At 41.0% G+C, this 23464-nt stretch overlaps 2 protein-coding genes and 1 long non-coding RNA gene across 6 annotated transcripts; all 3 read left to right on the top strand.

Annotated features, from left to right (window-relative positions):
- Window positions 1-3300: 3300 nt before the first annotated feature.
- LOC122649977 lies at window positions 3301-4543 on the top strand. Its single transcript, XR_006331354.1, has 3 exons — window positions 3301-3582; window positions 3698-3796; window positions 4470-4543. It is a non-coding gene; the product is annotated as an uncharacterized LOC122649977 (long non-coding RNA).
- A 4135-nt stretch (window positions 4544-8678) lies between these two features.
- On the top strand, window positions 8679-12273 carry LOC122650586 (uncharacterized N-acetyltransferase ycf52). 2 transcript variants are annotated; one of them, XM_043843992.1, is made up of 5 exons: window positions 8679-9192; window positions 10790-10848; window positions 11249-11305; window positions 11440-11441; window positions 12024-12160. In XM_043843992.1, exons 1-5 carry the CDS (start codon window positions 8692-8694, stop codon window positions 12050-12052), a joined length of 648 nt encoding a protein of 215 aa, XP_043699927.1. In that variant the 5' UTR covers window positions 8679-8691; the 3' UTR covers window positions 12053-12160. The 2 variants fall into 2 exon arrangements, with proteins under 2 accessions (XP_043699927.1, XP_043699923.1); XM_043843988.1 differs by lacking the exon at window positions 11440-11441 and having other exon boundaries at window positions 12093-12273.
- A 9891-nt stretch (window positions 12274-22164) lies between these two features.
- Window positions 22165-23447, top strand: LOC122657342 (wiskott-Aldrich syndrome protein homolog). 3 transcript variants are annotated; one of them, XM_043852032.1, is made up of 2 exons: window positions 22165-22718; window positions 22824-23447. In XM_043852032.1, exons 1-2 carry the CDS (start codon window positions 22253-22255, stop codon window positions 23357-23359), a joined length of 1002 nt encoding a protein of 333 aa, XP_043707967.1. In that variant the 5' UTR covers window positions 22165-22252; the 3' UTR covers window positions 23360-23447. The 3 variants fall into 3 exon arrangements, with proteins under 3 accessions (XP_043707967.1, XP_043707951.1, XP_043707959.1); XM_043852016.1 differs by having other exon boundaries at window positions 22812-23447; XM_043852024.1 differs by having other exon boundaries at window positions 22166-22718; window positions 22818-23444.
- Window positions 23448-23464: the final 17 nt, after the last annotated feature.

Here is a 23464-nt window from a genome sequence, read left to right as displayed (position 1 = left end):
GTATGTGAAATTTTCTCTTAATATTTTAAAACAAGTAACCTCTTATACTCAATAACATTTTGAGAAATCAATTTTTTAAAAAAGAAATAAAAATTAATTTCATGGTTTAATATAGGGGTGTCAATCGGTCGGTTTGATCTGGGTTTGGACCTTTTTTTATTTCGGTGTGGCATTTAGGGAAATCAAAATCGAACCAATAAGGAATTTTTGATTTTGGTGCGGTTTGGTTTCGTGTCTGTTTCGATTTATGATAACGGATTGATAGTGATTTGGATTTGGGTTGATACCGGGTTTTTTAATGGATTGGATTCGGTTTGTTCCTGTTTTCTTCTCTTTCTCTTTTCAACTACATAACATATGTCATTAGCCCCACGCTTAAAAAGGAGATCAATGAAAAAAACATTATTACAAATCAATTTCCCTATTTTCATAACCTCATGTTTAGCTAAGCTTCTTGTTCTTCTACTTTTAAGGTCTTGAAATTTGAAAACCAGCTTTCAGTGACTATAAGGATTAAAAAGGATAGGCACAATAAGAATATCTTGTTTGAAATATTTATGACAATTATAAGCTCGATAATCACCCTCTCTCATTTTTAGGCTTTTTGAGCTTTTGGCGGTAAAGATTGTAAATAAATATTTTTTAAGATTTGTCTTTTAATCCCTATAATCACTACAAGCTGGCTTTTAGAAGTCTACAAGCAAAAGTACGTTTGAGGACTTAAGCTAATATGCCCTTAGTCTTCCTTCTCATCCTACTTTCTCTTGTATGATATCATAAAAACCATTGGCTATAGTAACATGTATGAATTATAAAACCTTGATCGATGCACTATATAATTTTCTCCTTCAATTAACAGATCTCAGAGGCACTATGACATGTGTTGTATTGTATATATATGATCATTAAGAAACATTAATCTAAGTGATATATATGTTTGAGCTAATTAACTGCTTAATTTGACGAATTAATACTATCATGTCGTGGCACAACATTGTTTCAAAAGACACATCGTCATCACTATGCCAATTGGCACACAACAATATAAATTTTGTTGGCTCGTCATCCTATTTTTGATAAATTATTGAGCACCCTAGCTACATGTATATCATCAACCGGTTCATGTATCACTTTGTATGGTTTGTTGTTCTTTATTGTGATTGACAAAAAAACATCAATGCGAGATATTATCATATCTTAGAATATCTATGACCAATAAATATTCTAGCTCTCTATACAATTTTATAGCTGGGGTTGGAGATTCAACACTAAAAGGGGAAGAAATTAACAATAGAGAGCTGTCAAATCACATCTCTGTCAATCCATAGCATCCTCCTAGGTTTATAGAGAATTTTCAAGCTGCTCATCAGTTGATTGGCCTAGCTAGTTTGAGCTTGTAGAAACTATCAAGTTTGCAGAGAGGTGTTGTTGAATTGAGGAGGAATTGAAGATCTTCTTGGTAATGTATGTACAATTCCCTCACCTTATGTGCATGCATAGTAGCATATATATGTTTCTCATCAAGTTTTTGTTTAAAAATCCTTCTAACTCCTCTTTTCTCAAATTCATTTTGTGTACCAAATAGGCATGCCAGAAGACATGAATCTCTCTCTCTCTTTCTCGCTTTTCCACCTATGGTGGGTGGCCCCTTCCTTTGTCTACCCCACCAAATTAGCTTAATTCTTTCGGTTCTCAAAAAGAATTTTTTTTTATTTGACACGTATGGCCTCGTTTTCTTATTATTCCTTTTGTCTTTGACCTTTTCGCTTCTCTCTCTCTCTCTCTCTGTTTTTCGATTTTACAACTCCAAGAAATCCGTAATAGGCCAGGCCATGGCGGGGTCATACAAGGGTCAAAGAGTCGAGAAGACAAGGATCTGTTCTAAGACAATAAAAACCCAAAAATAGGTTCTGAAAATAGAATTTAAAATTCAAAATTTTTATTACTCACTTCGCTCTGTTACTTGCAGGTTCTTTTTTTATAAAATCGAAATCGGACATTTTTTCCCCTGTTTTATTTATATGATCAATCAGAGGCTTTCATCACTGTAGAAATGTTTAATCGCATTGGGTAGGAAAGAAATCACACATGGCAGCAAAAAAAAGAAATCCCAATTGAAAATGGGATTTGTCTTATTTTTTTGGATTTTTTTTTAAGCTCGAAATTAGTGCGATTATTATGGCGGAAGGCGGCGAGCAAAGGAGGAGGAGGAGTGCAAGACTAGTAGCATTGGACGCGTGTAAAGATAGGCAAGTTCAAATTGTGCAGGCCTTGCCTGCGACTAACGCACCAGCACTAGATGCTAAAAGGCAGAGAGCTGGCAGGAAGAAGCGGCTGCTCGACCAAGTGTTTGTTGATTCTTCCGTTTCATTTGTCAACAACAACATTAACAACCTTCATCGTCACCTGGTGAGGTTACTTACTGCTGACCCACCCCATTATTAGTTTCGTCTACCTCAATTACTTATTCCCATTTATTTATTTGCCCAAATGTTTCTTTGCTGTTTAGCTATATATGCTCTGTTTTCCTCTGTTTTTCAAGAATTTTTAATGCAGTAGTAACAATGTTAACAACATGAACTAAAAAGATTTGGTTTGCAGTTGCTACGTTATCTAACTGGGTTTGATTCTTTCCCTTCCGTCGTCTCCCTCAAAATTTGGCATTTGCAATTACTGGGGCAATTTAAAGTAAACCCAAGTATTCTTTTATGTATGTTTGCTCCTGCGGGAGGGACATAGATGGAGTTCTGAAACCATTGTGCAAGAATCCAATCGACTCTTTTACTCCCCCACCCCCCATTTTAAATGTTTACAATTGTTGGAGAATTAAACTTTTATACTTCTATGTGACCAAATTATTTATTTTTACAGGAAAACCTTGTCTTGAAAGTCCTACTGACTGACTTACTTTCCTACTGTTTTACTTTCTGATTTTCTGTTACTTCAACAATACTATCAATAGAATTTTATACTTTCTGACTTCTCTCTCTCTCTATATATTTACATATGAAAAGCTTTATGACCATATATTTCTGCAAGAGCTTTTGGATTATCATATTCAGTTCCTCCATTTTGATGTTGAAGTCTGCAATAATTTCATGTTCTTTGCGCTCGATCTGTTGATTTCTCAATTGCTTGCAGGCAAATAAAATCTCCAAACCTAAAGATGATTCAACCAATACCGGTATGCTCCTTTTTTTCAAAGACGCCAATAGTGTAACTGTGTCTTTTAAGATTTAAATCATGATCATAATTAAGATTGCAAATAGTAATTTGATTGTCTTATATCAGATCAACCATTGTCAACCATTTTTTATACCAAGTTACCTGAGAAACGGCTATTGGAGCTTGTCCTTGATGTACTGCAAAAGTAAGACATCCTCAATGATAATAATTTTTTTCATATTTCAATTTGGGAAGAAATAAAATAGTTGGAAGATGGCCTCAATAAGTCATAAATAAGAGGGTTACGTTGTTACATTGAATTTCTCATGGAGTGATTGATTTTCTTAATTTATGAATGTCTTCTAATTCAGGAGAGATACAAAAAGAATATTTGCTATGCCAGTTAATCCTGAAGAGGTTCGTGTAATGGTTATTTTTAGTTATTATCGTAATAAAATGTTCTCCATTGTTTTATATGAATTTTCAATCCCCATCCCATTCTCTCTAATGATTGAGACTTTTGTTTTGTAAGGTCAAGGGATACTATGACATTATTAAAGACCCCATGGATTTTAGCACCATGAGGACAAAACTTCAAGGAGGAATGTATGCTTCACTTGAACAATTTGAGGTTTTCTCCTACTTCATTTCTCATTTTCTTTTTCCTCTTCTTTTTCTTCACCCTACACCCACTTCCACCCCTGCTCTGATTGTTTGTTTTAGGGATATAAAGTAATGTTTTCAAATCTCTTACAATTACTTTATTTTCAACCTGGTTTGTCTATATAAACCTCCATATTCCATTAATTTTTTTTTTTAAAAAAAATGCTAGTTCATTTAGAAAGGAAAAGCCATCTTAAATGTGGTCCACTTATGAATCAACCCAAATTCTTCAATTGGTAGGCCACATTCATAATCAAGCGTAGCCCATAAGTCAGATAAATCTGACAACTAAGAATTTCCAAAACTACAAACATGTTTTCTATATCATATTCTTACAGGGCACTGTATCACTTGCTTCTCTTATCTATTCAACTCGTCTATGGTTTTCCCATGACAACCGAAGCTAAAGGTATAATCTGCTAGTTGAACCATCTGATCCATTTTTAAGTGGGTTATGTGTCAGAGTGTGAACAATACCACTAATTTTTAAGTGGGTCATTTGATTAACTTTTGTTGTAGATACATGACCTTATAGTTGTAATTAATCATTTTTATTCCTAAATCTACTTACATGTAAAAGTTGTTTTATTTTTCCTTTGACTATCCAACATCAACTAATTGATTATTCTTTGACTTGACAGCATGATGTGTTTTTGATATCAAAAAATGCGATGCAATTCAATGCCTCTACTACTGTCTTTTACAAACAGGTAGGATCTTAAAATCTTTGCTTAATGGGATAAATAGAATTTCTATTTATTGATAAGTTTAAACTACGAAAAATATTTTAATGTTATTCTAAAACTAAATTCGGTAACTTACAATTTTTCAGGCTCGTGCTCTAGCAGATCTAGCGAGAAAGGTTTTTGGTGCTCTGAGAATTAATCATGTGACCTTTGAAGCCGAAGTCTCCTTGAAAAAACGAAATTATAGAAGTCATCGAGCTGGAGTTGGAAGTTTGAATGTTAGATCAATTCACAAAGTTGCTACTAATTTGAAAACTAGTGGAATGACCACAAATATCACATCATTGAATAGGCCATATTTGTTTTACGATCCCTCAAGTAAATACAGCCAGACAAACCCAGGATCCTCCACGTTTTCTCTTCATTCTTATGGAAGATCTTATGACAATCTTCCTGGTAAGAAGTAAAAACTTCTCCATGCCTTACTTCCATTACAAACTTTTGTTTTTTCTATCTTGAGTGTCTATAACAATTCCTAAATACGAAAACTTTGAGAAGACACTCATTTTACAAGCAGTTATTAGGTAACTAAGGTGGCATATAATATAAGTAAGACTAACACAAACTTTTATTTTTTCTATCTTGAGTGTCTATAACAATTCCTAGATATGAAAACCTTGAGAAGACACTCATTTTACAAGCAATTATTAAGTAGCTAAGGTGCATATAATGTGATCAAGAATCTCCATCATTTTTTCTCAATAATGTGATCAAGAATACATTCACATAATCAGATTTTTTCATCCTACATTGTGTAGTTTATCATCTCATTTCCTCTCTCAACAGGTTCTAGAAGAACTAATCTGTATGAAGTGGATCGTCGATCGACAGGCAGATCTTGGACGTCTTACCTCAGTGAGAACGAGTCTATATCATCAACAGTTTATAATAAATTAAAAGCAGTTGTACCTGTAAGTCACTAATATTTTCCTTTAGTCTTCCTAGTCTCAACTATTTTAACATTGTGCTTGAAAAGTTGGTACTTCCTCCTCAACTCAACTCACTAAGCTTTGTTCCAACTACTTGGAGTCGGCTATATGAACAAAATGAAGTTGGCAATTCTTAAAATGTTTAAGAGATAATGTTTAGATTCCATGTGGTGTCCACATTGTGCAAAAGGGAATTAAATTGTATTCTTCCCTAAAACCTTTAGATTTCTCATACTATGAACCATATTATCACAGTGATTAAAGTAGAAGGGGAAAAAAAATCTAGTATCTTTAGTAGCTGATCCTATGAGAAATGCTTCAGTCATATTGTCTTTACAGCTCCACAGAGATCCTCCTCTCCCTAAAACAGTTAATTGGTTTCACTTTTTAGATATTCTACTTTAAGAATTGACACCATGAATTGTGTAAAATAGTTGTACATCATCAACAGTTTATAATAGACCATAAACCATTGGTATTTATATTCAAGGATCGATGTCCTCAGTGATTTTATCCCTTCTTGTAGTTCATTCTAAGGTCAGTTAGATCTTCCTTTGGATCTTACTAGAATCATGGTGAAGCTGGATACTATTTAAGTATCAATGTGAAAGCTAAAGTACCAATGGTTTTTGGTCTTGTGAGAACTGGGCAGCTTGACATTAGCACTGATTGAATAAAAGTGATTAATGAGTTTAGGGTATTTAAACAGGTTTTTCAGATCTTTTAGCTGACTAAGGCAGAATTAATATGTTAAAAGTTCTTGTCACTCTTGAAATCTCTTAGCTTAACATGGAAGCTTTTTTTTTTTTTTTTCGAGTCATTAGTATCACTTGGTTTAGGGTCATTGTCTTAATTGATGGGTCTTGTAATACATTAGATAAAGCTATTCATTTTGTTCCAAAAGATAAAATTTTCAGCTCAATATGCCTTGCACAAGATAATCTCTAAGCAAATGTTTTTTCGAATATCACCCAAGGCTTTTTATCATTTCCTCCCTAGTCATGAAGAAGTCATGTCTGTCAATCTAAAACAATTCAAATGCGACAGCCATCAAAATGATCTCCTAGTCATCAAATCATGTTGATCAGATAGCTGGTTTTGTGAAATGTCGCTAGTCAGATGATCAACCATCTGAAAGCTACAAATTTGGAGTTAGTATATACCACAGGACATCTCATATTTCCATTTACATGGATATTATAATTGTATTTCAGGAACTTCGTTTATAAAATTTGGTTGATAGGGTTGCTGTCTACCTCTGTGTTCCACAGGTTAATCAAGAGGGTGTTTGTTACACGGAAAGCTTGATGAGTTTTGTTAGTGATTTGGGAGTGACAGCTCAAAAGGTTGCCAAACGGAAGTTACAGCAATGTCAGATTCAACCAAAGAGCCCAAATACTCAGTTTCCAGCTCCAAATAGTCAGGATCCGGCAACCTCTACTCAATGTGGCCAAACTCCTTTGAATGGTCTCATCGGCTCTAATACTTCTTCAAATTCAAATGTCTGTGAAAAACTTAGAAAGGATATTGGTTCTGCTCTCAGACAAGATATGGTTCATCAAACCCCCATCTCTGAGATTCAATTGGGTGCACACCATCGCACTGCCAGCATTGGAGATTTGAATTTCCCACCTGTTGGTTCGATGAGCTCCAGCTGTGGGCACTCAACTATGTTAATGGGTTCCAACAAATCATGTATTTCGGTTCAACCTACTGAATTGGATTCACAGTCAAAGCTGACTAGTTTCATGCCTAAAGACAATGACTGTTACATAGTATCTTCATGGCCTTCACAAGAAGTAACTGATGGGTCTAGTTCGAGCCAAGCTGCCATTTTGGGGCATGAATTAACCTCACATAATTCAAATGGGGAGAATCAAACAATGACTGCACCGGGCTCAAGCTATGGAGTTGGCTCAGTCCAGGGAAGCACAGTTCAAGGTTGTAGCCAACCTAAAACAGTGGGTGTGGAAGCTGTCCTCAATCTGTCATTCTTGCAATCTCAGCTCAGTAAAATGAATTCATCAAACCAGGGTAGACTTGTACAGCCTGAATTGAAGCTTAGTTTGGCACCTGAAACAGAGAAACCAGCTTTTAATCCAAAGAGTTCAAACCAGACAGCTTCAGGGTATAGTCATGAAGCTGGGCCAAGTACTAGGGGAGAATCCTTTACTTCAAGGAGTTTCCAAGAGAGGGCTCAAGTGAATTGTCACCAAGCCGAGGTGAGACCTAGAAATATTTCTTCCAATCCATTCAGCTTCCCTGAAACCCACCAAACAGAACAGAGAGTGGAGGAGCTATCTTTGACTGCATCAAGTTCCCATGAGAGGCCTCCAGTGCAGAGCTACCTGGCTGAACTGGGTATTGAAAACATATACTTGGATGAAATGGGATTTAATGAGATGTTTCTAGGTGGAAGGATGCCATCTCTTAATGCATTGCCTTCACTAGAGAGGTCTCCTCCAGTGCTTACCCACCAAGCTGAACCGATGAGTGACCCCAAGGGGAAGGCTCCAGCATACAGCTTGCAAAATGAACTGATGAATAGTCCAAGGGGACTTTCTTGGCCTCCATTGTATTCCCAACAAGCTGAACCAAGTTCAGGTTGGCTGTATTTTAACACACTCCTCAGTTTACATGAAGGGCCTCCAGTGCAGGGCCACCTAGCTGGGCAGGTTCCATACTGGGGACTAAATTTTGATGAATTGGGTTTCTATCATGAACTGAATCCGATGGCCTGGAGGGAGGGGGTGCTCTCTATTAATGCACCAATGAGTCTCAATGCAGAGCCTCCTGATACTGCAGTGTTAACCTTCCAACCAGAGCCGACTACCCAAGCTGTGTCGGATAATCACCAACCTAATCTGTCTCTTAACCTGTAGCCTGTGCTCTGCTTTAGAATGAGAAAAAAAAGTGGCTGGGTGGGTAATTGAATAGGTTGTATGTATACCATATGCAATGACCTTGCTCTTCTCCATCATAAAATCATAGTAAAAATAAAGGTCTTTTCCATTCTGTGTTTGCATTTAAGATTTTTTTCTTTGGAGAGAATTCTCAAATGTAACCCAATCCATTATAAAGGTCTCAAAAAAACAAGAGAATACACAGGCGGAGTTGTGGGCCCAGGGTGTATTGGGTCACCTCACCTCACCATTTGTAATAGTTCCAAAGTAGTAAGTTACTAGATTATGCTCATCCAGTCATCCTACGCCTTAACTTTGGCTTCAATGGCGATTGGAATAAGTGGTCTTACTCTTGCCTCTTTGTGTACGCAAATCTCTGCGACAAAAAACAAAACCCAGATCAGTAAGAGAGTCAGACCTCCCATCTTCATCTCCACGAACCCATCTCATGTTAATCTCCATGATCTCAGTGACCTCTTCAACTCCTCCAACTTCTCATGCCATAGATTCCCAAGCCTTGATCCGGATGGACGGGTCGAACCGACCGATATAGACAAGCTTCGTATCGCTCTATCTCACAGTTCCGTTCTCGTTTCAGTTTTCTGTAAGCCCCAATTCACTTCTGAGGATGGCCCGAAAGACGAAGTGACCTCAAGGAAATCTGGGTTTGTGTTTGGAGAACTATTCGAGAGAGCAGTTCCAGTAACGGAATCGAACGGGCAGTTGGTTGGTTTTGGCCGAGCAGTTTCAGATTGTGGATTGACTGCTTCAATCTACGATGTCGTGGTAAGTGCTGAGAGGGGGAATGTTCTTTAACTTTAAATGGTGAGCTAAACTGCGAAGAATCATCTAATACTTGATGGGTATCTGCAATCTGAATTCTTTATTGCCGCTGTTTTGGGCCTTTTCTCAAACTGCTTGCTTAAATTTCGAGGATTGTTTAATTCCTTACAAAATTGTATCCATATCTTTGCTGCTCTTTTGGCCCTTTGGTAGTTGGTTGTTTGTGAGAGAGATGGAAGTTAGACTTTGGAAGGTCAGTTCAGCCACTGTTGTGGTTGTAGTTGTTGTTTCGACCTGTGAGTTGATTGTGTCTTCAGAATTGTAATGGGGTCTGGGAACTGGGAACTGGATGATGGCAGTTTGTTTCAGTAAAATTTGAAAGCATAAGCTCATCGTTTTAAATGCCCATTGTACAATCATTTCTATGTAATTGTTAACTGTCCTCTGAAGTCCTTTTTCTATGTTGTTGTTAAATGTCCTCTGAAGAACTTTACTGATTTAGTTGTCTTTACATTAGATGGACAAGTCTTTGGTTGTTGACGTCATTAGACATCTCTGCAGGCCTTCCCTTAATATAGTTGTTTTAGTAAATAAATTGTCTTTAACTAGATCCGGTGAGGTTTGAACATGCACCTTTATACTAATTTTACTACGAGGAAGTGTTAGGAAGACAAACCTGAATGTCTTAACTATTGTCATCAAATTTAAAAAAAATAAATAAAATCAGCTGGCTTTAGTGTAGTTTAATTTTGCTACAGTGACGTGGAACCAGATTGCATCAAAGTGGAACTGGGAGAGTGTGATCTTGACCTTGACCCAACGGTCGAACTGACCTGTTGCTCAAAAACCATATGGATTACCTGGGAGGCAATTGGTTTGGTCAGGTTAGGTCAGCTGCTCAACTTGACCATTGAATCAACTTCAACTTGGCCCCAAAGGATTAATCTGAACCACCAAATGGACGGAACGAATCAACTGGTATAACCCCCAGGCGATCCTCAGAAAATTGTAACAGACTGGGTACGTCAGGGTTGCATTTGGTTCAACCATTCGTGACCCTGATATGTGAACCTTCTATCGGAAAGTAATTATCTTATTATCTTCTTGAAGATATTTCATGAATGGATTGTATTAGTGACTGAAATTTTTTGATCAGTTTTCTTTTTTGATGTTGCTGGAATGACTGCAATCTGAGGTTTGCTTCTATGTGTCGTATGTATGTGCTTTAGCTGATGATAGCCCTTCCTTTTTGCTTGCTTTCTGTCTAGTCTATGCAAAATATTGATCCATCCAGAGAAAGTTGATTATATTTGCTGCAAATATTGATGCAATTCATTTCAATAAACAACCAAGTCCTGAGAATCAGGATTTTATACAAAAAATAAGGTAAACTGAAAATAGTTGTTTGGTTTTCCTAGGTGAATCATGTAATCATATCTAATATACCAAAACTTTTTTGAGCTTTAATTTGCTCCTTGTTTCTGCTTTATTTAACTCATTATAAACTTTTTCGTTGAAGGTAATTCAAAAATATCTTTCCATTAGGCAAATATAGTTTACCGTTATTGTATTTTTTTAAGTTATATTTACTGCTTTTCAGGTTAACCCTTCCCTACAGGGAGTTGGAATTGGTCGGATGATTGTTAGAAGGCTTGTAAGGTGTGTTATTGATGATGGTGACAAAATTCTATGTATGACCTTTATTCATTTTTTTGACGAACTTCTTTGTAGCTGGGCTTCTTCACACACTGATTTTTTCATACTTGAATCCTCATCATTTCATAAAACTATTAAGTACTATTGGTAGTAGATCTTTGCTCCTATCCTCTATTTTTTTAAAAATCTCGGGAAATATAATCTATAATTTGAAGTAGTACTGTTGAATTTAATATTACTGAAGCCAGTTGCTGTTCCATTGTTTTAGGATGCAGAGGGGAAAAAATGAATAGTTTTTTTTTTTTTGGTTGAAAAATTGAACTATTGGTGAATAGGCTTCTTGCTGTGTATTTACTTTAACGGTTTTCCAATCTATTTGTAACATTTCTATAGTTTATGACAGGGTACTTACGAGTAGAGGCATTTACGACATAGTGGCCCTCTGCTCTGAAAAACAGAGGTATTGCCCCATCCAGCTTCTGAAAACCTTTTAAACCCCTTGATTTATAACTGCTGAGGGACAGTCCTGCTTGATAATATGGTATAGCATGTATTTAAGGGAAAAGGAAATTTCCCCATAAAATGATAATTTAGATGTTCATATGGGATCTTCAGTGAGTTATGGCATCCCTCCAAACACACATTTTGAGCAAAATTTTGCAGGACACCTAGAACTTGTAAAGTTCGTGAAGCTGACTTGCCAATGTGCCACAAATGCTTTCAGTCCTTGAGTGGGCCATTTCCCACAAGCCAACTGAAGTGCCCAATTACTTCTCTCTCTCTCTCTCTCTCTCCCCCCCCCCCCCCCGCGCCCAACTTGGATCTTCTAGAGGATGGTTCCACATGCCTCTCTACATGAGTAAGATATGCATGTGATTACGCTTCTGGGGATGTAAATGGTTGATTTCAAATCTGACAAACCAATATCCATTTTCATGTTTGACTGGCATGTCCAATGTTCAAAACCAGTCTTGTGACTGATGGGTATTTAATGCAAGTATCTGAATAAATGGATTCAGATACCTGAATCTGAATCTGATAATTTTGGATAATTCATAAATGGTCCCCTATACACTTCTTTTGAATGATCTGATATATCAGATGGTAGGGTAATAAAACCTAGTTAATATTATGATTTGATCTGTCAAGAGATAATGTTCTTTGTTATGACCACATAGTTCTTCATGGACATGGGTGGAAGGTTTGAATGTGAATGATAATAGTGAAATTCTTCCTTCTTACTTCAGATTGTTTTTTAAAGCCTGCGGATTCGGAGATGACATTCTGGGATCCACCACAATGATGTATACCAGGACTACATCAAGTAACAGTGCTAATCAGATGGTTAAAGGAGCTGGTCGACTGCTGTTATTAGTTCCACCACCAAGAGAGCCCTTCTCATCATCTTAAGGACTTTTCCTACTGATTTCCAAAACTGGGCCTCTGGTTTCTTGTTGAGCTCTAAATGTCGGGTTTAACCTCTCCATACAATGGTGCAGCAAGAGGGCTGATTAGAGTTGTGTCATGGAGATTAGATACAAGTTCTTCAAATGAGGTCAATGTTTGGAGGTTCCAGTTTCTATTCTGACTCTTTGTTGGGTGGATTGCTTGGTCTGGACTCTGGAATAAACATTGGAAGTTGGAACTAGACAATCCACTTGGGAACAGTTGCTTATTCTTTCTTTTGAAAGAATTCTTCTTGAGTCTTAAAAAGGTTTCAATTGGAAGAAATTGAAGAGTGCATTTGTGTTCAATCCGGAATATGTGGAATTCAGTAAACACTAAAAAGTTTCACTAGATCAATGATTATTGAAATCATAAAATTAACTAGGTTTCAATTGGAAGAAATAAAGAGTGCATTAGTTTCATTCAGCATTTTAAACCATGGAAAATGCTTAGTTTCATTGGGTCAATGATTATTGAAATTCTTGTATTTAGACATCATCACATGATTGAAACATTGATCGGATGGTCGGATGCTTCTCATGATCTGATGATGCAGGACTAGACTTGCATCCTAAATTGCAATGGGTTATACCCATCACCTCGGCAGGCCGGAAAAGCAGCCCATTCAGCAATACCCCAGTGCACGAGGCTCCCGCCACTGCGGAGTCTGGGGAGGGTCATAATGTACGCAACCTTACCCTCACTTCCCAGAGAGACTCTTTTCTGATTCGAACCCATGACCACTTGGTCATAAGGGAGCAACCTTATCTTTGCGCCAAGCCTCTGCCCTCAGCTCTTGCATCCCATGAGATCTTTGGGTTCTAGAAGAATTGGAAGTGATTCTCATTATGGAAATATTGGTCTAGCTATGAAGGATGAGTTTCCTATTTGGCAAAGATGACTCAGGTAAGAAGAGCGGAAGATTCTACGGATTTATTGCCTAATATGTGTGAGCATGAGAGGCCAGAAAGATCCTGTCCAGGACTCTGCCCGGGCAGCATGTGCAGCGCCGGACTGAGTGAGGCATGAAAAGACCGCCTCACCCCAGCTTGGGCAAGGGTGATGCGGGCTTTTCACGCCTCACTCTGTCCAACGCTGCATGTGCAGCCCGGGCAGAGTGCTGGACAGGAGCCAAGTCCACATGAGAGGACGATTTTGGTTGAAGGCGTATCAGCTCACGCATTCTTCAAAAGCCCTTTTACCCTTTTAGTTGGTTCTATATTTTTTATATTTTTTGTACCAAGGAACTTAGGATGCTTTAGGGTAGGGGTGTCAATATCCAACCCGAACTGATGGAACAGGCCCGAACCAGCCCGAACGAGCCTGGACCACACTGGACCGAACTCTTAATGGTTCGGTTTGGTTTGTGGATCCAGAAAGGCAAACGGTTTGGTTTGGTTTGGGCTAGCCCGATGGTGCACCGGTAGCCCGAATCGTTAGGCCCGAACCCAAACCGAACCGACCTAACCCGATAAATGAGTAAATCAGTAAATGCCTAATGCCCCATTGCCTCCTAAATGTGTTGTGAGAGTTTCTCACTTTATCTCATATCCTTTGTTAGTGATTACCCAACCAATTGTATCCATAGGCCATAGGACATAGGATACAAAGATGCATTGTATTTGAAATATTTTATGTACTTAAAAGAGAAAGAGAAGAAAAATTAGCACTAACCGGACCTTACTAGTTATATAAAACTGGTACCAAACCGATATCAACCCGTTATCATAAACCGAAACCGAAACCGCACCGAAACCGAATATTTCTTAATGGTTTGGTTTCGATTTCTATAAAAGTCACACCGAAACCGAAAAGCCCGAACCGAAACCGGCCCGAACCGGCCCGTTGACACCCCTACTTTAGGGTTACCTTGGGTTAGCTAGTCTACTTTGGATTAGTTAATTACCTTTTTACTATCTTGATCATAGGATTAGATGAAGCTTGAGAGAATTAGGGCTTTTGGTTTCTTATATATATGTAAGAGCTTTGTTCATTGGAAAATGATGAAATTGAATTGAGCATTCAACCGTTGAATTGTATATCGGGATTTTGAAGTGTTCTATCCTGTAACTCTGAAAAGTCAAGTTTTTTTTTTTTTAATGAACTCTGGAAAGTTTATGTTGGATCCTTAAAGGCTGTAATCTTCCTATGTCCTTGAAAAGTCATGTTAAACCCCCTTGAAACCTAGGAAAATTTCACTATAGTCTAGAAGAACTGTAGTTTTTCCCCCTACATTTTCTCCCTTGTGTTTGTATTGTTCGGTTGCAAACCTAGAAGAGTGTGTCTAGATTCTCTTCATCATGCTTCCTATATTTCAAATTGCTAAATGAATGGTTATGACCTAAATCAAATACTTAAATATGTTAAAACAAGATAGTTGAATCTTGACCCTCATATGTAAACCTTACAAAAACTTTTGATAGTGTGATACTAAATCAGGGGGAGGGGTTTTCTTGTTTGGCTAACAATAAAAGCTTTTGTAGTCGGATGCGATTATTGAGCATTTTAGCAACTTTGTCCAATAAGAGAGGGAGAGTATTTATGTCTTCTCAATTTTATGGCCAATAGATTAGATAACTTTTCTGTTTAAGTCAAATTGTACCATTTGATCTTGTAATAAGTTAAAATGCTAAATGAATGACCATGTTCTAATTTAAAATTTTAAAGCATGCTGGAAACAGTTTCTCTGCGAAAGTGAGGGTTAGGCTGCATACATAATGACCCTCCCCCAACCCCTTACCCCACAGTGGCGGGAGCCTCATATACTAGATACGTCCTTTTTTTATGGTTGAACCTTATCTTCTTCATTTTTTATTTTTATTTTTGGTAGAAAAACTTTCATTGATTGGAAAAACGTGTTACAGCCGAGGAGTCCAAGAGAGACAACTGTTGGATCCAAGGAGAGGAAATAGGCCAGACCGTCTCACACGTACAAGACGGGGCCTTCCGGGCTAGGGAGTCAGCCATGCTATTTTCCTCCCTAGGAATGTGGGTGATTTTGTGCTCGATGAAATAGGACAGGAGCCTACGAATGTCCTGAATAACTGGTAGCGCCTCCACTGTGGTGGGCCTCAAATGATCTTGTATGAGAAGAGCAAGTTCACTGCAGTCCGTTTCAACGTAGATTCTATCGATGCACTCCCCTATAGCATGCAGCAGGGCTGCGCGCATCACGAGAGCCTTACCAGCTAAAATGGAGTGGAACTTTGCTGGACTGGACACAGCGCGCGTACAGGCTCCCCCGTCATCTCTAAAAATGAAGCCCAACCCTCCTCCTACGGCTAACAGTGAGGCATCCGTATTGACCGTGTAAACTCCAGCAGGGGGGCGGGACAAAGTGTCCCACCACTGCACACAGGTGACGGGAGGTGGAAGAGTCTGGGGCTGGGCAGCTGCAGTGGCTTGGGAGAACTCCAAGTGCGCTTGGGTAGCTGTCTCCACTACTTCCACAGGTGTCCAGTTCTTCTTCTGAAACACTAGATCGTTGCGAGCCTTCCATAAGTGCCATGCGATAAAAGAAGCCAGGCTACATGCGGACCTGCCGAGTTGCTTGTTTCCTGGGGCGATAGAATTCCATGACTTGATCCAGAGGTGAAACTTGGGTTGTGGCAGCGTAAGGTAGAGTAGGAGAGGGTGGATCCGAACTAAACTGCTCTTGCAAAGGGGCATTCCATCATAATATGATCCACTGATTCCTCGGGGTGGCCACACTTAAGACAAGAATTGTCAATGGGAACCCGACGCTGTTGATGGGCTTGTGCTATTGGTAGTCCACTCACGCAGGCTCGCCATAGAAAATTTCTAATTTTTGGGAGGGTTTGGCACTTCCATATTGTATTCCACACCGTATCCTCTACCTCGTTCCAAGCGTGGGTCTTGGAAGATGAAGCTCTTTCCCTAGCTCTTTGATCCCTTTGGTCTGCCGCCACTCTGTAAGCTGATTTTACAGAGAACACTCCGTTCTTTGCCGCTGTCCAAAACTGTGTCTTCTGTAGGGAAGATACTGAGCTGGATCTTCAAGATAACCCTCCCGGTCCTAAGGGAGAAAGAAGGTGTCCAATAGCTCACGATTCCACCCCCTATTCCCTTCATCGATCAAATCAGCAACATAAACTAAGGGGCATTTAGCAGGCCGGTCAGATTGTATCTTGTAATCCTTTAACATAGGGACCCATCTATCTTCCCATATCCGGATTCTGGTGCCATCACCCACTCTCCAGCAGAGTCTCCTATGTAGAAGCTCCCTTCCCTCAATCAACCCCCACCAGGCCCACGAAGGCTTGTGTCCAATATGGGCCTCTAAAAAACTTGAGGTAGGGAAATATATGCTCTTAATGAACCGGGCCCATAAAGACTCTGGCTGGGCCCAAAGGCGCCACACGGCTTTAGCTAGAAGGGCCTGGTTCTGTAGGGTTGGATCTTTAAGGCCTAGGCCTCCATTGGCTTTGTGCTGGGTCAATCTCTCCCACGAGATCTAGTGTATCTTGGAATGAGAATCACTATTACCCCAAAAGAAGTTTGCTCCCAGCCTGTTGAGGGAATTGTGGATCGTAGAGGGAATTTTGAAGTGGGAAGATGTAAAGTTGGGCATGGAGAAGGCTTTGGCTTTAAGCATTGCCTCTCGGCCCGCATGGGAGAGGAGTTTATGCTTCCAGCTTTTCAGCCTGGTCCCCACCTTTTCTTTGATGCCTTTGAAGATTTGGGTTTTAGACATCCCAAATTCAGTGGGCAGGCCAAGGTACTTGGAGGCGCCATCTCCATAGGGGATCTTCAACACTCTAGAAAACCACCTTTTGAATTTCTGAGGGTGTTGGCACTGAAAGTGAGGAGAGATTTCTTGAGGTTAATAGGTTGATCGCTAGCCTTGTAGTAGAGGTCTAAACAGGCTTTAAGGTTGCATACTTCTTCCAATCTAAGCTCCGAAAACATGAGACAATCATCTGCGAATAGAAAATGGGAGATAGGGGTGCCTCTACCACGAATCTTGATCCCATGGAGTAGCCCACTCTCCTTAGCTTTTGAGATGACCGAAGAGAGGGCTTGGAAACAAAGGATAAAGAGAGCCGGTGAGAGGGGATCCTCTTGCCTTATACCTCTCGACGATTGTATAGACCCCTTGACTGCGCCATTGATCAAAATATTATAATGGGCTGAGAGATGCACGCCATCACCATGTTGACCCATCTATGTTGGAAGCCCAACCGAAGGAGCATCCTCTCGATAAAGACCCACTTGAGGCGGTCATACGCCTTTTTCATATCCAACTTTAGTGCCAAGAATTTTTTCTTCCCCTTCTTCCTCTGCCGTAGGTAGTGAAAGGCCTCATGGGCCATGAAGATGTTATCAAATATCAACCTGGCTGGAACAAAAGCTGACTGGGTGGGCATAATAATCTGGTTGAGGGCACCTTGAAGCCTATTAGCGATAAGCTTGGTGATGACTTTGAACACCACATTGCATAGGCTTATGGGCCTGAGCTGATCCACTGTGTCGGGGGAGGTAACCTTCGGAATGAGACAGATCATAGTGCTATTTAGCTCCTGGGAGATACCTCCTATTTGAAAAAATTCACTTACAAAGTCCAAAGATCAGTACAAATGAGGTCCCAGTATTTTTGGAAAAATACTAGGGGGAGCCCATCAGGCCCATGGAGAAAAGCGTTGATCGAACCTCATCCATCGTGGGTGGATCACAAATAGAAGCATTGAGGTAGTCTGGAACAACATGGTCCACTAGATTAAGGACCTGATCGAGGGCTTCATTATCAACATGCTCAAAGGAGAAGGCCTTATTGAAATGGTCCATAACAATATGCTGAATGTCAAGATCAGAATTAGACCACTCACCATTTTTGTGCATGAGCTTCAATATCTTATTAGAATTACGCCGCTAGACCGTAGAAGCGTGGAAGAAAGTGGTGTTGAGGTCCCCATGCTTGAGCCAGTCTATGCGAGACTTTTGGGACCAAAGAACTTCTTCCCTGGCCAATTCTTCTGCAAGAGCTTCTGATACACGCTGAATACAGGCCACAGAGTCCTCCGTCAGGTTAACACTTTGGAGCTGTTCCAGCTCTTTTTTAAGCTTGCTTATTCTCTTTTGGATGTGTCCAAACGTCTCTTTGCCCCACTTTGAGAATACCTGCTTGCAGTGTGACGTCTTGCAATGGATCTGGGTAGTAGATGGTCCTGTAGATAGGAGATGCCAAGCTTTTCGGGCTGTGTCCTTGCACTGTGGGTGTCGCATCCAAAAGTCCTCAAACCGAAAGGGTTTTGGACCCCGAGCTTTCCCCCCTTGAGTATCAACCACTATTGGGTTGTGGTTAGACCCAAATGCAGGCCGCACAAACACAACCGCCTCGTCGAGCCGTCTTCTCCAGGTAGCGTTTGATAGTGCACAATCCAAACGGATGCAAATATTCGCTGCTCCACCTCTCCTATTGGTCCAGGTGAACCTGGAACCATTGGCGCCAAGATTCAGGAGGTTGCAGGCATTTAACATTTCCTGGAAGTGAACTGGATCAAGGGTAGGCTTAGTGCTTCCTCCCACTTTCTCGTGCCACCCCAAATACGAATTGAAGTCCCCGAGGCAGATCCACAATTCATGACGAGCCTCCCCTATACGCCTTATACTCTCCCACACCGCTCTACGATTAGTGCGAATCGGGTCTCCGTAAACACACGTCAAATGAAAGGGATCTCCTTGGTAAAACAAAACAACACAGTCTATCATTCTATTATTAGCAAAGGAAACATCCAGGGATACATTGTCATTCCAACAAAGGGCTAGCCCTCTGGCAGTCCCAATAGGGTCCACAGTAAACAAATATTGAAACTTAAGCTTTCTGCAAAGAGAAGCAAACTTTTGTGAGTTGCACCGGGATTCCATCAGAAAAAGGGTGTCAGGTCTATCAGAGTTGGAGAAATTTTTGAGTGCTCGGAATGTCAAGGAATTCCCTAGACCTTGACAATTCCAGCTAAACATTTTCATGATGGACCATGGGGCTGATTCCCCCCAGCCGCCTCGAGGCCATGCACTAAAAAATGCTCCATCTCTTCCTGTGGTGTTGCAACGTCCATATCTGCCTCATTGGTCGTCTTTGCCCGTCGTGCTCTTTTGGACCTCCCTCGGTTGTGCTGTGGTTCAAAGGATGTAGGGTGGGCATGGGTGTTGACTTTAGCAGGTATTTGGTGGGGGTTGGGGGTGGGCGCCATGGCCATAGAGGGGGTTACTGGGTCCATAAGGTGAGTAGTGGGCATGACTCGGTTGGCCACCGAAGGTGTAGGTGGTTGGCAGTTCAAAGGGAATGGATTGAGCATGCGTGTAGGGGGGAGGTTGGTGCATCAGGTATTGGGTATTATGGGTCGGGGTGGAAATGGAACACGCTGAGAGCTGGGGGAGGAGGTTGACGAGAGCATGCGTAAGGTCCGATCTCTGGCTGAGTTGGGCCTGCAGAAGGGACAGCTGGCTGTGGTGTGGCGGTGAGTTGTGTATCTGATGGGTAGTGTGGGGGACCATGGGGTTGAAATAGGTATGTAGTGGAAGGGAGAGAAGTGTGGGTTGGGCCATGGTTAATGATGGGGAGGAATTTGAGGGTGCAGACTGGGACTCCGGGCTAGAAAAGAGGAATGGTGTGGGGTAGGGTGACAATTGCCAGGTTTTTTGTAGCAGTACTGGTTTGACCTCCTGATGTTGCAGGTGATGTGTCACTGCTGGTCGGGATGCTGTTTCTTGGCATGCCCTCCTAGTCACGTGTCACGCATGCCTCATCCCTGGTAATGCAGAGGGTGGTACGATCGTCTTCTCCATGGCTGCTAGCGACAGTGTCTCCGGTGGTTGCGAGTGGGAGGATGTGTCGCTTCAGGGTTGAGCAGGCATGGAACTTGTTCGATGAGTCGTGGTGTCGGTGTAAATCCTCGCAACTCCGGGCCGAATTTATACGGTGGTAGTTGAGTACATCGTGTACCAAACGAACACCTATGCTAGTGACAATGTTGCTGTTCCTCAGTGAACCAGTCATTGCATCTGTTATCTTCATGACCCAGCCGCCCACAAAAGTAGCAGAACAGTGGTAGGTGCTCGTACTTGACATGAATGTTAAACTGTGCTCCGTTCTTTCGTCTGAGGGGAATAAGAGCCCTGAGAGGTTTGGAGATGGCTAACATTAAGCGAACTCGCATGTATCTGATCCTCTCTCCTGCCTGGTTACCATCGATGAGCATGGTTGTGGTGGCTTTCCTTAGCTTGGACCCCAGTTGAATGGCCAGTTTGAGGTCCTGAAGTTCCAAAGGAACATCATGCAACTGGATCCAGAACTCCGCCTTGTCGAAACTCCAAACTTCGTCGCTGTTCCATCGTTCCAAGACGAGGAGGTTTCCAGCAACTGCCCATGGCCCCTCTGCCAGCACATTGTGGAGATCGATTTCATAGTGGAAGTGGAAGGTATATGTTCGGTCCCTGATGGGGAAGGCTTCCCACCTTATGCTGGGGGTTCCAGGCACTGATTAACGCTTCGGTGATAGCCTGAGGATGGAACTTCTTTCCATCCAAGATATACCCCATCAAGGTGCGCTCCCAGGAGAGAGCAAGTCTATCCTCTGTTTCATCATCCAGATAGAAGGGGTCATCGTCCAAGTCACTCGGAGAGTCTGTGTTAGGTGTTGGGGGTGGTGTATCAGCTGGAGTAGAGGAACTTGCAACGGCTAGAAAGGGTGCAGGTGGTGGGATGAGTGGTGAGGGGGGAGGTAGACCTCACCTCATGACTGAAATGGCAAGATCTATGGGTTCGGAAGGTTGCAGGGTGAAGTGAAGTTGCAGAGGTGGAAAACCGACTATCACTACGAATCAAAAGGGGCAACGTGCGAGCAAGGAGCTAGAGAGTAAGGCTATCACTACTCATGATAACGTGTGAGCATGGAGGTAGGGAGTGTAGGGCACACCATATTGGTGGGGGTGTCACGCCATTCCGGCGGAGAATACTCGGAGTTCTTATTCACAGAAAAGGAATAATTATTCCCCAACTTCTTTCGTGTATTGGGGTTTGGGGAGTATCTTCTTCATTGGTATCACTCAATATATGTAGAAGTAGAATATCTTTCAAATACTTATTGTTTCAAATCTTTTCCCAACTTTGTGCTTGTTGCCTTGTTGGGGTTGTGTTCTCGGAGCATCTTCCTGCTGTTTTCTTGGTCTTTGATGATGGTAATAGTTGTTTCGACGAATAATTTAGACTTCTAAACTAAACATGAGGCGGAAAAACTCATGATTATTGTACCCAAAATCAAATCAGACCAAGTTTTCTTAAACCGCGGTGAATTGATTCTCATTCACTATAGGACCTCATATGCGTGTGAAAGGATATTGAAGAAGTATTTCAGAGAACATACTAAAACCCTATAGGAGTTTATGAACCCTAGGATAATGTGATGAGCCTTCACCGTATGGTGACGAAACTTTCTCCAAACCAAAAACACCATTAAAGACCATCTACTGTCTCTACCCAAATCCTAACCTGTACATGGAGAGTTGGAGATTTATTCCTTGTTTTTTACATCTATTTGAAAGCTAAAGGGTTCGTATTGGTTTATTCCCTTTTTATAAAGATTATATGCTTCCCCTAGATACAGGATCACGTCAAATTATCGCTCAGCTTCCAATGAACTGATTAAATACTTGTATAAGCACTTCGTAAGTATATCTTCAATATAGAAATCGAAAGGATCTAATTTGAACTAGGATTTGTTTCTCTTGCCCAATTTTCTTTACTACCAAGTAAAGTAGTCTTGTTCATTATGCAAAGCAGCTGTACTTTCTTTGACTCTTTCTTCTTTCTTTCTTTTCCAACTTTATCGATGGTGAAGAACCTCGACCTCGAGGTCCCACCAATACAGAACAAATTCTCCGATCGAATCCTTCTGTCTTCTCCCATCCTGAAAATCTGCTGAGCTCCTTTAACAATTCATTCATGGCGAAAATCAAGGTTGAAGTTTGCCTGATCTCTGCTCGTGGGCTCCGGCGTTCCTCGTCACTATGGAAGCTCCAGTGGTTTGCTGTTGGATGGATTGACCCCAAAAACAAATACTGTACCAAGATCGATGCCTCAGGAAATGCAAACCCTACCTGGAAAACCAAGTTCTCTGTCCTCATCGATGACTCGGAACCAAACCTGGAAGGTCTTACCCTGCACGTTGAAGTCTATAGCAGAGAACCCATCTTCCTTAGAGAGAAGCTCCAGGGAACAGCTACCATTCTTTTGAAAGAGTTCTTGGCCAAGTATGTTAGAGGTTCAGGTGTTTCGAAGCAAGGAGGAGTGGAGGAAGTGGGCAGCTTCCAATTACGGCAACAACAGAAGAGTTCCAGCAAGCCTCAAGGATTTGTTGATGTCTGCATTCGGATTTCTGAGGATAGGGAAGGAGTGAATCTGTACATAGGTATGTGGATTCCAGAAAAAAATTACTCCGAGGGCTTCAATGGGTCATCAAAAATTAAAAGTTTAGTTTTGATCTTCTAATTCTACTCTGCAGGTGAAGGTGAAGGTGAAGGTTATGGCAATGGTAAAGGAGAAGGAATTATGCTTGAAGATCCCAATAATATCATTCCAACGTCCATGGAATACGGACCAACAAGGCCTTACCCATCTCACCCTTATCCAGGCCAAGTCGGCCAGTCCGGAAATTACCCACAGATGAACGTTCCATACACCCATCCCATGCCCTTCCCTGCAAACTACCAAAACCAATCATCATTGGGTGAACCAAGCTACCCATCAGCAGTTGGGCCAAGTTATCGTCCTCCTCGGACACCGCCGCCACCACCACCACCTTCCCACGTCGGTTACTTGCCCACTTTCCTCCCCAGAACAGATCCTTTGCCGGAGAATAATTACTTGAATTTGCCGTCTTCTGGGCCATGCCCTTCCCGAACTGGAAGACCCAACTTTGCAATGGGAGCCGGAGCTGGAGCATTGGCAGCTGGTGCTGTCATCTTTGGTGACGATTTTATGTCAGGGTTTGATTTCCCAACAGGTTTACAAGATGCTAGCCTCATTGTATCAGTTGATCCTCCTTTCTAGTACTCTGCATTAATGACCTTTCTTTCTAATAACAATGTGAAGTTGTTCAAATTTGATGCAAAATACCATTACATCTAGCTGTTCCAATTTGCTTTTCAATCTCAT

This window comes from Telopea speciosissima, chromosome 1 (genome assembly GCF_018873765.1).
Source record: "Telopea speciosissima isolate NSW1024214 ecotype Mountain lineage chromosome 1, Tspe_v1, whole genome shotgun sequence".
NCBI classification, from domain to species: Eukaryota; Viridiplantae; Streptophyta; class Magnoliopsida; order Proteales; family Proteaceae; genus Telopea; species Telopea speciosissima.
This window is presented reverse-complemented; position numbering and strand designations above follow the sequence as displayed.

What these genes read in the sequence shown, in the direction of transcription:
- LOC122650586 (XM_043843988.1), top strand. Translation starts at nt 8,692, where the DNA reads ATGCTCATCCAGTCATCCTACGCCTTAACTTTGGCTTCAATGGCGATT. An exon ending in ATTGTTAGAAGGCTTGTAAG is followed by an intron (nt 10,849 to 11,248) that starts GTGTGTTATTGA and finishes AGTTTATGACAG; the next exon opens with GGTACTTACGAGTAGAGGCA. An exon ending in CTCTGCTCTGAAAAACAGAG is followed by an intron (nt 11,306 to 12,092) that starts GTATTGCCCCAT and finishes TTCTTACTTCAG; the next exon opens with ATTGTTTTTTAAAGCCTGCG.
- LOC122657342 (XM_043852016.1), top strand. Translation starts at nt 22,253, where the DNA reads ATGGCGAAAATCAAGGTTGAAGTTTGCCTGATCTCTGCTCGTGGGCTC. An exon ending in AGGAGTGAATCTGTACATAG is followed by an intron (nt 22,719 to 22,811) that starts GTATGTGGATTC and finishes TCTACTCTGCAG; the next exon opens with GTGAAGGTGAAGGTGAAGGT.